Raw genomic sequence first — 13146 nt, 5'->3', positions numbered from 1 at the left:
TGGCTCACGCCTGTAATCCCAGCACTTTGGGAGGCTGAGGCAGGCGGATCAGGAGGTCAAGAGATCGAGACCATCCAGGCCAACATGGTGAAACCCCGTCTCTACTAAAAAATACAAAAAATTAGCTGGGCGTGGTGGCGCACATCTGTAGTTCCAGCCATTCGGGAGGCTGAGGCAGGAGAATTGCTTGAACCCGGGAGGCAGAGGTTGCAGTGAGCTGAGATCGTGCCACTGCACTCCAGCCTGGCACCTGGTGACAGAGTGAGACTCTGTTTCAAAAAAAAAATATGATGTGGAATATATTATACATTCTAATAACATGTCTAATAAGTTTAATCCAAATACTACTGAAAAATTATGGAATTTTGCCCTTTTGAATGATTTAAATATTTCAGAATAATCCTTTTATCAATGGTATAACCAGTTCATGTATTAATTAATGTTTTCTAATTTCACGTATTATGAAAAGGAGTATTCTTTAGAGAAATTTAGGGAATCATGTAGGCTGGGGCAAGGATTTAGATCTAGTTTGCTACCCAACTTATCTACTTTAAAGCTAAGTGCATTTGGGAATTATAAAGTTTCTCTAAACCTCAGGTTTTCAGCTGTTAAATGAGGAGGATATTTAGTACTATTTACAACTGTTAACTGTTAATGTATGAATGACCTTAGCACATAGTATGAGCTCAATAAACATTAATTTCCTTCTATTATGTACACAGCTGGCTTTACCTTATTTTGGAGGGAATACATTTCTTTGAAAGTTCAGGCCTGGGTAATTCCAAATGACAATCTGAATAGAATGTTATTGGCAGAAGTGAACAAATATGAAAATGTTTTCTTAATTAAGGTCTTAGGACAGTTACATGGGACACCCAAGAGTAGGTGTGATCCTATCATTGAAGACAGATGTATTCCAGGATCAATCACTGGTGAAATCTAGGGACTTGCTAAGGTAGCCCACCTGAGATAGTAGGAAGGCATGGAGAATTTTATTTTTCTGTACTCCTTCTCCTGAAAGATGGGGAGTCACAGTGAGTTTTCCACTCTTTGATAAAGATAATCACTTTCCACACATGAACATTCTAATTTAGACAATAGTCAGACAGCTGTGAGAGACCTGTGAAGACGTATTTCAGTTTTATTATCTTTAGGTATAGACGGGTATGTTAATCCATTTCCACATACAATTCCTATAATCATATATAGGGAGTGAAACTTGAACCTGCAAAACCTGTTTCCTGTTGACAAAGAGTTAAGTTGGAGAGCCGAATCCTCAATCGTTGAAGATTTTGAATTCTTTTTCTTCTCAGCCTCTCTGTGCATGTGGCTGCCATTAAACAAGTAAGCTTTCCTCTTTATCCAGGCACTGATGCGATGATAATAAAGTTGTCTCTTTTTTCCTGCCAAACTTTCTGCTTTCAGTCCAGAGCTCTATTTCTCATGTTCTGCTCTCTAGGTTCTGACAGCTGTTTTGGACTCAATTAACCATTGCAAGTGGAAACCAAGAAACAATTGTAGCATAACCCTCTCTTTCTATTGTCATGTTGCTTCTTTCTGCAAATATATCTTAGAAGTTAGACTTTAAACCTTTGATCTCCCACACCAAAAGAAAAAATAATATTTATATGGAAGTAATTTTATTTTAGTGTTCGTGATTTATTGTGGAAAGCAGGTGTTTAGAAATTTTAGAATTTCTTTAACAAAATTCTAAAGAGAAAATAAAAAAGAAATCACAGTATTTACAGAGATAACAGAACGGCTTAGCCATGCAAAACAAATAACTTTGGTTTTTCCCCTTTTACTTTGGTTTAAATATTGACCAAGATTCAATTTTTTTTCCTGCCAAATAAAACTTCAATAAAAGTTTAGAGGCAAAATAACATATTTTCTTTTTCTCCCATAATATTTTATACAGCATTGAGTCTAAGAATATTTTATGCATTTAATCCATACCAATGCACTACAGGAAGCTTTTATTAAACAGAGTCACTATTGCCCAGACAGGAAATGGTTTACAAATGTACAATAACATATGTTTCTAAATAATGCAGAAGTGGCAAAATATTATTCCTATTCTTGCCTGAATTTGATTTTCAATTTATTTTTCATTGCCTTTATAATTTTTTTATTTCATGAGTCTAAGAAACAAACACCAGTTTTCCTTTTCCTTTCAAAGAACATAGTTCTATACCTAGAAATCTGATGCTCATTTATCTTCCCGTTAAAGTTGTGGAAATCCTGGGAAAGAAATGGCTGTGCAGTGTTCTCCCAGAAACCAGGCTTCTGCTTGAAAGAGCAAAGTTTAAAAGTCTAGTCACAAGTAGCTATTGGCCCATATCCAGTCTACTTCAAAAATTTCCATTTATACTATCACCCTAAAAATTTCCTCAAGCATAAAACATGTTTATAAAGTTACAAATTTGAATGTAACTAAAGATACATAGACATTTTATTATTACACTTTCATGTTCTGCTTGATAAATTATGTATCAGTTAAAAACACTAAATTATCTCAAGGTGCATTCAATATCTGTAGGGTAGTTAACAAAAACACACACGAAAAAAATATATATTCTATATTCTGTGGAAAATAACACAGCTTTGATAATGATCACTGTTAAAAACTCCAATTCTGATTGATATCTTTGATTCATGAAATAGGTATAATTTTAAGGCAGTGGAGAACCCAAAGGATTTAACACCAATTTGTAATTACAGTGATTTACATTGTGATCTATGAAAATGGGAATGTTGACCATGATTTTTCCAAACTGTTTCTCACACACTCTTGTGTTCTTTCCTTTTGACAGAAAATAATTTATTAGCAGGTGTCTGTAGAGGTTAAGTGCTACCAAACTCTGTTTTATGTCTTTTTCAGAATAGGTAAAATTGTCAGTTTAGGACTACCGTTATGTATGTGTGTCTGTATGCATCTGTGATTTATTTCTGAGAGTCCGCTGGTGGCACATCAAAGAGTTGGCTCCTATGGTGCCTATCAGTCTGACTCTCAGCCTCCCCTCCCTTGTGATAAAAATAATCATTTTTGATTAGGGCAATGTGAGTGTCCCCAATCTTCACAAGCTGCCACCTTTGGGTTTTAGGTGCTTGTGAGAAAGTTTGGGGGATTACTGATAGCAATCAGAATCAGAAATGTACCTGCTCAGATTATCCATATAAACAATTGAAATAAAAACATTATACATCAGATTAACAGCAACTCCCAGAACAAAGCTTACAGTGTATAAAAATAGCTACGTAAAAAATTTACATAAAAGGCAAACCAAAAAGAAAACCTCAGTGCAGACATTTACAGAAAAAAAATTGAACCAAACACAACATATGACCTATTATCATGGCTGCCAAAACTTGTTCTTACTGTTTGTAATTAAATTTCATTGTTTTACTTGAGATAATTCTCTAAAAACCTGTGACAGCTTGGTAGAATGAACTGCTTAATACTTGAACCATGAATTGCTGTCAATGTCTTTGTTTACGTCTTAAATACCATCCACGTTCATGCTTCAATTGGTCTATATGATTTTTATCTCTGAAATGAAAAAAAGCATAATTTAAATAAGCTGCCATAGCAACAATTTTTTAAAATCAATAGATAATTTGTACTGAAAGTAATTTAGTAAACTACTTTACAGGAGGGCCTTTTATAAAACTCCATTGTCCCCAAGCCCATCTATAATCTCAGGCATTGCTGCATCCATTCTACAGATAATTTTTGGAATTATTCATAGTTTTTTTTGTAAAGAATGCTTAATTAATACTAATAACAAGTTTTTTCAAGAAAATATTCCATTGCCTTTCTCTTTTGGTTGAAAATATATCATTCCTTCAAATCACACTATTTTGTGGCATTTGTCTTCAAGAACAGTTTTTCATTAAGTTACTCTACACAGTTTTGAAGAAAACGGTAGTTAAAAATCTGTGTTTACAAAGGACTGGGAAGAAGAACCCTAGAGAAGTACAAAAAACAAAGAAACAAAAAAAAAGTCATGTGGAAATGCTGCATACTTGACCTCCAATGAAATGTAAGATAGAGAAGCAATCCAGTTCTGATTTCTTTCACCCCATCAGTGTAAAATCCTGGCTTTCAGATTTTAAAAAACAAGTCTTATTTCAATTATTCTATTGTTCTCTCCTGTGTGCATCCTTTTAAATACAATACTTTCCGATGCCCCAACCTTACTATGGGATTAATTTGGATGAACCACTCAGCTTGTTACTTGTGGTTTATTTATAATGAACCCGAGGTTTACTGTGGTGGTTGGGGCTTTTCATATCATATTGGCAAGCTATAGTAACAGTTATTCTAAAAGACACATGAAATAGTTAGTCCAAATGGCTCTTCTATTTGCTTGGTTTAATGAACACAAATAAAAAGGAGAACCTCAAATTGCAAGTGGCAATGCCATGAAAACATACCCCTTTTTGAGATTGTCTTAAAAATCACACACATACAGCTATTTTATATATAAATATATATAACATATGTAACAGACATATGGCTCTACATATATGCATATAGATACATGGATACATATATACATATATATACACATATACTACCTATAAATGCATATGCATATATGTATACACACATGCACAAGTTTGTTAGACTTTTCATTAAAATGATTTGGGATATTGACTGTATAAATACATTCACATTTTTATTAAATTCCTAGATTAAATTTTTTTTTTTTTTTTTATGTTTTGAGACAGAATCTCATTCTGTCACTGAGATTGGAGTGCAGTGGTGCCATCTTGACTCATTGCAACCCCCACCTGCTGGGTTCAAGTGATTCTCCTGCCTCAGCCACCTGAGTAGCTAGGATTATAGGTGCCTGCCACCAAGCCCGGCTAATTTTTATACTTTTAGTAGAGATGCAGGGTTTCACCACGTTGGCCAGACTGGTCTCAAACTCCTGGCCTTCAGTGATCCACCTGCTTCAGCCTCCCAAAGTGTTGGGATGACAGGCGTGAACCACCACACTAGGCCTAAAATTTTTATATTTTAAAATTATTTTCATAATTGTTTCTTTAAAATAAATTTAAGGTATTAGAATCTGTTCTTACTGAACCCAAACACCAATTCAAAAAATAAAGCTTCTTTGCATTCAAAGTTTTTGCATTAAAATATAAAATGCTAATTAAATGTTAACATCTCATAGCTGGTTTTTAACATTCAGAGGATAATTACAATTTTGAGGAGGGAGTAGGGGAGACTTGTAAGTTTCCATTATTCCAAAAACACTTTCTGAGTCACGAAAGTTTCTTTTGAAAAGCTCTCTTCCTGTTTTGAGAGGATGTGGAGAAACAGGAATGCTTTTACGCTCTTGGTGGGAGTGTAAATTAGTTCAACCATTGTGGAAGACAGTGTAGCGACTCCTCAAGGATATAGAACCAGAAATACCATTTGACCCAGCAATCCTATTACTGGATATAATATAAAACCAGTATTGCTGGGAATTTATAAACCCAAAGGATTATAAATCATTCTACTATAAAGACACATGCACACAAATGTTTATTACAGCACTATTCACAATAGCAAAGACTTGGAACCAACCCAAATGCCCATCAATGATAGACTGGATAAAGAAAAGATGACACATATACACCATGGAATACTATGCAGCCATAAAAAAGGATGAGTTCGTGTCCTTTGCAGGGACATGGATGAAACTGGAAACCATTATTCTCAGCAAACTAACATGAGAACAGAAAACCAAACACCACATGTTCTCACTCATATGTGGGAGTTGAACAATGAGAACATATGGACACAGGGAGGGGAACATCACATACTGGGGCCTGTTAGGGGGTGGGGGGCTAGGGGAGGAATAGCATTAGGAGAAATACCTAATGTAGATGACGGGTTGATGGGTGCAGCAAACCACCATGGCACATGTATACCTATGTAATAAACCTGCACATTCTGCACATGTATCCCAGAACTTAAAGTATAATAATAATGTAAAAAAAGAAGAACTATCTTCCTGTTTTGAAAGCTGTAATTATAGAGCATCTTAACGTAAAACCTTTCATCTTTAAGGATGTTTCCTACTTTTCAGAGAATTATTTCTATGAACCTCATACAGACTGCTCACCTGGACAACTAGAACAGTTTCTCTCTTAGGCTTCAGTTTTGTGATTGTTTTCTTCTAACTTTTTGTTTTCTTCCATATTACCAAGGTCCTTGTTTACATGTTTTGATGCAGTCCTGTAAGAGATTAAATAAACTTCATTACATTGACACATACATGTTCACCTTTTATATTTAAGATTTGAATTAATGAGTCTTTGAAAAGCAAATGTTTTACAGCAAACTGGTAGGCAAAAATTTCCACATCTGTGAGCCTTGACTGATAACAAAGCACATTCTAGTGAAATTAGCTTGTGATGGAGTTGCAGTAAATGTATGCTAAGAGAAAAAAATGAATTATTTTGAACACAGACTATATATAAACACCTTGATGCATCATGTTTTTAGCTAAGTTATTTTTCTCTCCACTTTCTTTGAAGTAACTCATCATTTGATAGTGTAAATTTTCATTCTAAGCTCTGCAAAAAAAATTTCTTAGGCCATTTCACTGAGGACTTTTCCCTTTTGGTATTCCCTATAATGTATCCCAGTTGAGCCAATGCCCTATGTCTATCTTTATGGATTCTCTTTTACTGAATACATAAAAAACAAGATTATTGAGATCAAGTTCATGATAGAACATTGACAACAGAAGCTACAGCAACTCTAACATGGCTAGTTCTCAAATTGTGGTCCCCAGACCAGCAGTATCAGCATCCCCTGTGAACTTGAGAGAAATGCAAATTCTTGGGGCCGACACCAGAACTACAGAAACAGAAACAGAAACTGTGGGGATGAGACCTGTGATCTCTGTTAAACAACTCCTGGTGATTCCACTGCTTGCCACAGTTTGAAAACCAATGCCTTAATGGCTACTTTGATTACACATGCCTAGACTCTATTCTTTAAGAAATGAAATCAGGTTTTCTTAATTACACAATTAAGGTTTTGTAGGTAACTAGGAGAAAGCAGAACAAATGGTAGCTGTATATCCAAGAGTGGATCGCTCCCTTCTTCCCTCTCTCCCTTCCTTCCTTTCCTCCCAGCATCCAGAATAAGAAACAACTGCAGACATTATATGCCCTTGCAGTCAATTCCTGCCCAAAAGCTGCTACCAACCTGAATTCTCACATAATAGCCTTACCTGCAATGGTAATTTGTATGTAAATGGAATCATCTCACCTGTATTCATTTGTGTTTGCCTTTTATTTAAACTCAACCTTAAGTTTGGGACATTCATATATAATGGTTCATATGATTATAGATTGTTCATTCTCATTGGTCTATAGGATGTCAGAGGGTGAATAAGCCAAAATTTATTTATTTATTTTACTGCTGATTGCTATTCTTGTTCTTTCTCTCTTTTGGAATTTCAATTTTATACATAATTTAGACATTGTGTGTGTGTCCACATGTTTCTTATGCTCTCGTTTGTCGTGGCTATTCTTTTTCCTCTCAGTGCTCCAATCTGGGTGTTTTCTGTTGACACCTATTCCAGTTTCCTTCTCCTGGGCTCTGCTGTGGCCCATCTGTGTTAGATTCATCCATTGAAAACTTAGTGTTTAATATAATGTCTTTCAGTTCCAAATGTCAATTTTATCCTTAATCAAGTTGACATTTTGGAACTGAAAGATATAATTCTTTTTCTCTTTTCAATTATTGCATTTTAATTCTCTATTCCTTTTATCTCTTTTGAGTATCTTTTCTTACACATTTTCTTATATGTTATTTATAGTTATTTTCATTGCCTTATCTATCTAATATTGAAATAATTCAAATAATTACAATATTCAAATAACTCAGTTGTTTGCTTATCTTCTTTTTCTCTTGATTATTGGTTGTATTTTCTTGACTCTTTGCATATCTTGTCCTTTTTAATTTTGCTGACCCTATGAACAAAAGATCGATAGAGACTCCACAGAACATTATTTTCTATCAGATATGGCTCCCCCTTTCCTTTGTTAGGCCGAGGGGCTGATTACCACAATTCTATCAGGTATTGACCTAAGTGGGAGCCCCACTGCAATTTTAGTAAAATTTGATCTTCCTTTGGCTTGCTCCTATTCTTAAAGCATGGTTCTTTCAGGCTTCTAATTGATGTCCTAGAAAGTATCCCTTTCTTTAGCTCTAAAAATGCAGCGAAATCCAGCTTTTCCCTTCAAACTCTTAGCTCAGTTCTTCATCCATTTCCCCCATGAAACACTGAGATGTGGGAAATCTCTTTAGTTTCGTTGACTTGACCATAAGCCCTTTGAGAATAATAGCAATGTTATATTTATATTTTATCCATAGCACATGATACAGTGACTAGAACATGGTAGGCATCCAAAAGATCATTATTCTACTAAGATGAACTGACATGATACTTTATGACTATCTCCTTCTACTTTCCTTAACATATTAGTGCTCACCAATATGAAGTCCATACATATCCAGCTGCTTTTTTTACAAGCAGGTAGACAGAATACCACATTGAAATGACAAACTTGAGTGATTCTTAATCCAACTTTTCCAGATAGTTCTGCACAGAATCATATGCATGAACATGTCTTTAATTATTCTAATATATACTAACTATATATTCTAATAACTATAATTTCTATAACTCTGTAAGATATTGTGGCAATTTTAAGAAGCTACATAATCCACAAAATCTCTTCTTTTCTTTTTTCTTCCATTCCTTGTTTTCTGTCACACCTCTAATTTTTTCTCCATTCCATTCCTCCTTTCTTTTTCTCTCTACTTCTTTTGCTTCCTCTTTTTGTCTGTTTTTTTTTTTTTTTTTTTTTTTTTTTAAACTCACTTCATTATCTGCTAGTCCTTTTATCTAAAGTAAGAATTATGACTTGTTTGGAGCAACTAGAGAGTGATAGATAAAAATGTCGACATTCAGTAGGTAAATCCTAGAAAATAAAATTTTAAAAATCAACAATGTAATACATTATGACAGTGATTACTGAAATGTAAATTGCAATTTTAATTTTTTTCAACTTGTCTTGACCTGTATGGTAAAAATAAAGCCATATTCTCATTGAGTGTGCAAATGATTTCACAACCTTGAAATAAAGCATGGACTACAAGGAATTTTGTTTTGAGTAATACTGAGAAAAAAAACCCAAATTGTATTTTGTTAGCTCTGATATTTATAATGATAAACCCTCAGAAAAGTACACAATGAACTATTTGACTCTGTTTGAGAGTGATAAAAATAAAGTAGAAATTGAGAGAAAATTTTCATGGCTTTTCCTCTGAGGGCACTTCTTAGCTTGGGAGGCATGGACTAAGTAGAACAAACGCTGGAAATCAAGGGAGAAAATTCTTAGAAAGGAGACAGTCACAGAGTGGTAAGAATTCAAAATTTGTGTACACACTATGGTAATCTCCTTGGATGACTCCTTGAACAGTATGTGTGGGAGAAATTTTAAAAAGCTTAGTGGAAAGCAGTATCAGAAGGCTTAGAAACCTGACAGATTTTTAGGTACTACCCGCACAGTTTGGAGTTGAACTTCACCAAGCCAGAAATGCTTAGCAAACACATCAGCCTTTGTATCGAAACCCCAGAAAAACCAAGAAAGACTGTATGTCAGAACTTGACATTCAGGCTGCACGCAGTGGCTCATACCTATAATCTTAGCACTTTGGAAGGCCAAAGCGGTTGGATCACTTGAGTTCAGGAGTTCAAGACCAGCCTGGCCAACATGGTAAAACCCCTTCTCTATTAAAAATACAAAAATTAGCCAGGCACATTAGCGTGTACCTATAATCCCAGTTACTTAGGACTCTGAAGCAGAAGAATTGCTTGAACTGGGAGACGGAGGTTGCAGTGAGCTATTATTGTGCCACTGCACTCCAGCCTAGGTGACAGAGTGAGACTCCGTCTCAAAAAAAAAAAGTACTAGACATTCATCCTAAGACAGACATGGAATACAAACTGTAAAATTAACCATCACAAGGGCAATTTGTGATGTAGAGCAATTAGCCAGTAATGTAATTGTCTGCTAGGAAAAATAACTAATATCCTTTAGAAAAATATAACAGAAATTATAATCTAAAATGTATCACCCACAAAATCCATTTAATAAAAACCATTATATAATAAAATCCATTATATAATTAAAAAGTTACAATACATACACAGAATAGAAAAATGTAACACAAAGTCCAGAGGATGTCTTTAGGTGACACAGATTTACAGATTTTGGAATTAGTAGGCTAAAATTCTAAATCAATTATTATATTATCCACTCAATGGCTTAAAGGAAAAGACAGTAATAATGAGAGAGCAGATGGAAATAGCAGCAGCAAAAAATCTGAACAAAAATAATTCTATGACTGAAAACTAGAATATTTATATTGAACAATTCACTAAATGCTCTTAACATCATATTGGAGGTGACCTAAGAATATGTTAGTGAACCTAAGGACACAAATATAAGTTACAGATTTTGGAAAACAGAGAGAAAGAAAACAGTAAAAAAGTGAGGAGATGGTGGAGTCCAGGGCAGTGGAAAAAAAAAAGTGAGAAGATCTTCGGTGGCCTGTGAGATGATATTGAGTAGGCTAACATATGTTAACATATGCGTATTTGGAGTCAAATAGAAGAGAAAGAGAATGGAGCAAAAATATATTTGAATGAACAATGAGTAAATTTCCCAGATTTGATGAAGTCTATCAACCTGAAGATCCAAAATGCTCAGAAATCCTGAAGGAGGAAATGCAAAAAGAAAAACACACTCAAGTACATTATAGACATGCTAACCAAAAGCAAAAAGAAATATTTGAAAGTGCCACAGAAAATCTGTTCAGGAGAACAATACCATAAATAGCAGCTAATGTCTCATCAGAAAAAAATGCACACCAGAGACAATTAAACATCTTTAAAATGCTGAAAGAAAAAAGTTTCAACCCAAAATTCTGTATCAGTGAAAAGATCCTTCACTTAAAGGCAAAAGAAAGACATATTAAATTAAATGAAAAGAATGTAGAAAAAATTATTACCAGCAGACCTTTCCTAAAGGAAGTACTAAAGGAAGTTCTTCGAAGGGAAATACCACCAGATGGGAACTCAGATATGTAAGAAAGAATACAAAAATACAGAATGTATATATGTAAAATACTTTAAAAGACAACTGTTTAATATATATGCTTTATATGCATATATATGTAAAACATAGTTTATCTTTATAATATATGCAGATGAAATAGATGTGACAATAGCAATAAAGATAGAGGAAGTTAAATGGAATTATGTTTCAAAAATCTTTGATTTTTTACATGAGTAGATTGTTTTGAGTTCTTATTGTAATCCTTATAGCAAGCACAAGGAAAGAACACAGAGAGGTATAGTTAAAAGGGCAGTAGAGGTATTAAAATGTAATACTAAAACTTAACTGAGTAATTCAAAAGAAGGCAGGATAGAGGGACAGAGAATACCTAGAAAACAGGGAGATGATGGTCTTACATATAATCAATAATTAAATATATAACTTGGTAAACTCTTCCAATTAAAAGGCAAAGACTGTCAAACTGTACAAAGTAAGCAAGACTCTACAAAATGCTCTACATCAGAGGTTAACAAACTTTTTCTTAAAGATTTAGACTTGTAAATACTTAAAGCTTGTAGGCCATATGGCTTTTGTTGCAACTGTTTTTAATTCTGCCATTATAGCATGAAAACGAAACAAGCTACATATAAAGACGTGGGCAGAACTGTGTCATAATAGAACTTTATAAAATTAACCATTGATGTTTAATGATTAGGGAGAAATAAATAAATATGCATCTATATTGAATAATTTGATATCACTTTCTCAGTAATTGATAAGACCATTATACTAACATTTAATATGTATGATCATGATGAAGTAAATAGTACAGTTGTCCCTTGGTATCCGCAGTAGACTGGTTCCAGGACCTCTCTTGGATACCAAAATCCACAGATGTTCCAGTTGCTTCACTGGGCTAGCTCTCTTGCCATAAACGTGTATTTTTAAGACAAAGAATAAAAGAACAAGTATTTTCTGTCATTGGATGACAGGTAGCAAAGTACTATGATTTCTAAGAGAAAAGACACAAGCTGCACTCGATGACGATCCAGGCTTTGTGCCTGGAAGCATTTTCTGGTGGTGCCAAAAATGAGGACCCAAACAGAACACAGAGTTTTCACTGAGTTGAGGAGGCAGAGATAAGTACTTGGCTGGAAGAAGATAATGAAAATTGCAGGAAAGAGGAAGAGTTATGCAAAGAAAAGAGCATGAGAAATTTACATAAGCATTCCTTTGATTCTTTCTCCAAGTACTCATTTGGATACATCCATCCTAATGTAGTTTAAAACCAAGTTTCAAAATAATTAAGCTGATCCATAAGTAACTTGGCCAGCTGCCAAACAAAATTCAACACAATATAACATTCAAATTTTCAACATCTAAACAAAAATTATTAAACATACAAAGAAATAGAGCAATGTGACTTATAATTAGGAGAAAAAATTAATAAAACCCTACAAATAATTGAGTTAGTTGGCAAGGATCATAAAATAGGAATAACAGAAGTTTGTAAGAATTTAAGGAAATCATTAGTATAATAATAAGAGAAAGAGAAGATTGAAAATAAAGTTAAACCTTTAGAACTGAGAAACACAGATCAGAAATGATAATTTCATGTATGGGGTTACTGGAAGATCAGACATTGCAACTGAAATAAAATCAGTGACAATTAAATTGTAGACATGGAAATAATGCAGTATGAATCTTTTTAAAAAAGCAAAGGCAGGCCGGGCGCGGTGACTCAAGCCTGTAATCCCAGCACTTTGGGAGGCCGAGGCGGGTGGATCACGAGGTCAAGAGATCAAGACCATCCTGGTCAACATGGTGAAACCCCGTCTCTACTAAAAATACAAAAAATTAGCTGGGCATAGTGGCGCGTGCCTGTAATCCCAGCTACTCAGGAGGCTGAGGCAGGAGAATTGCCTGAACCCAGGAGGCGGAGATTGCGGTGAGCCGAGATCGCGCCATTGCACTCCAGCCTGGGTAACAAGAGCGAAACTCTGT

General features: G+C 34.6%; 1 protein-coding gene across 1 annotated transcript in view; it reads right to left on the bottom strand.

Annotated features, from left to right (window-relative positions):
- Nucleotides 1-1123: 1123 nt before the first annotated feature.
- The window catches only part of ALCAM (activated leukocyte cell adhesion molecule), a 219686-nt gene continuing 207663 nt past the window's right edge, over nucleotides 1124-13146 (bottom strand). The window contains exons 15-16 of the mRNA XM_012476684.2: nucleotides 6123-6235; nucleotides 1124-3550 (exon numbers count right to left, since the gene is read on the bottom strand). Coding sequence (XP_012332107.1) covers nucleotides 6148-6235 — 88 coding nt within the window. The 3' untranslated portion in view covers nucleotides 1124-3550; nucleotides 6123-6147. The remainder of the gene's footprint in view (nucleotides 3551-6122; nucleotides 6236-13146) is intronic.

Source organism: Aotus nancymaae, unplaced genomic scaffold (assembly GCF_030222135.1).
Source record: "Aotus nancymaae isolate 86718 unplaced genomic scaffold, 86718_ANA_hifiasm-v0.15.2.pri h1tg000011l, whole genome shotgun sequence".
Classification (NCBI taxonomy): domain Eukaryota; kingdom Metazoa; phylum Chordata; class Mammalia; order Primates; family Aotidae; genus Aotus; species Aotus nancymaae.
The sequence above is the reverse complement of the archived record's forward strand: the minus strand, read 5'-3'. Positions and strand labels throughout refer to the sequence as shown.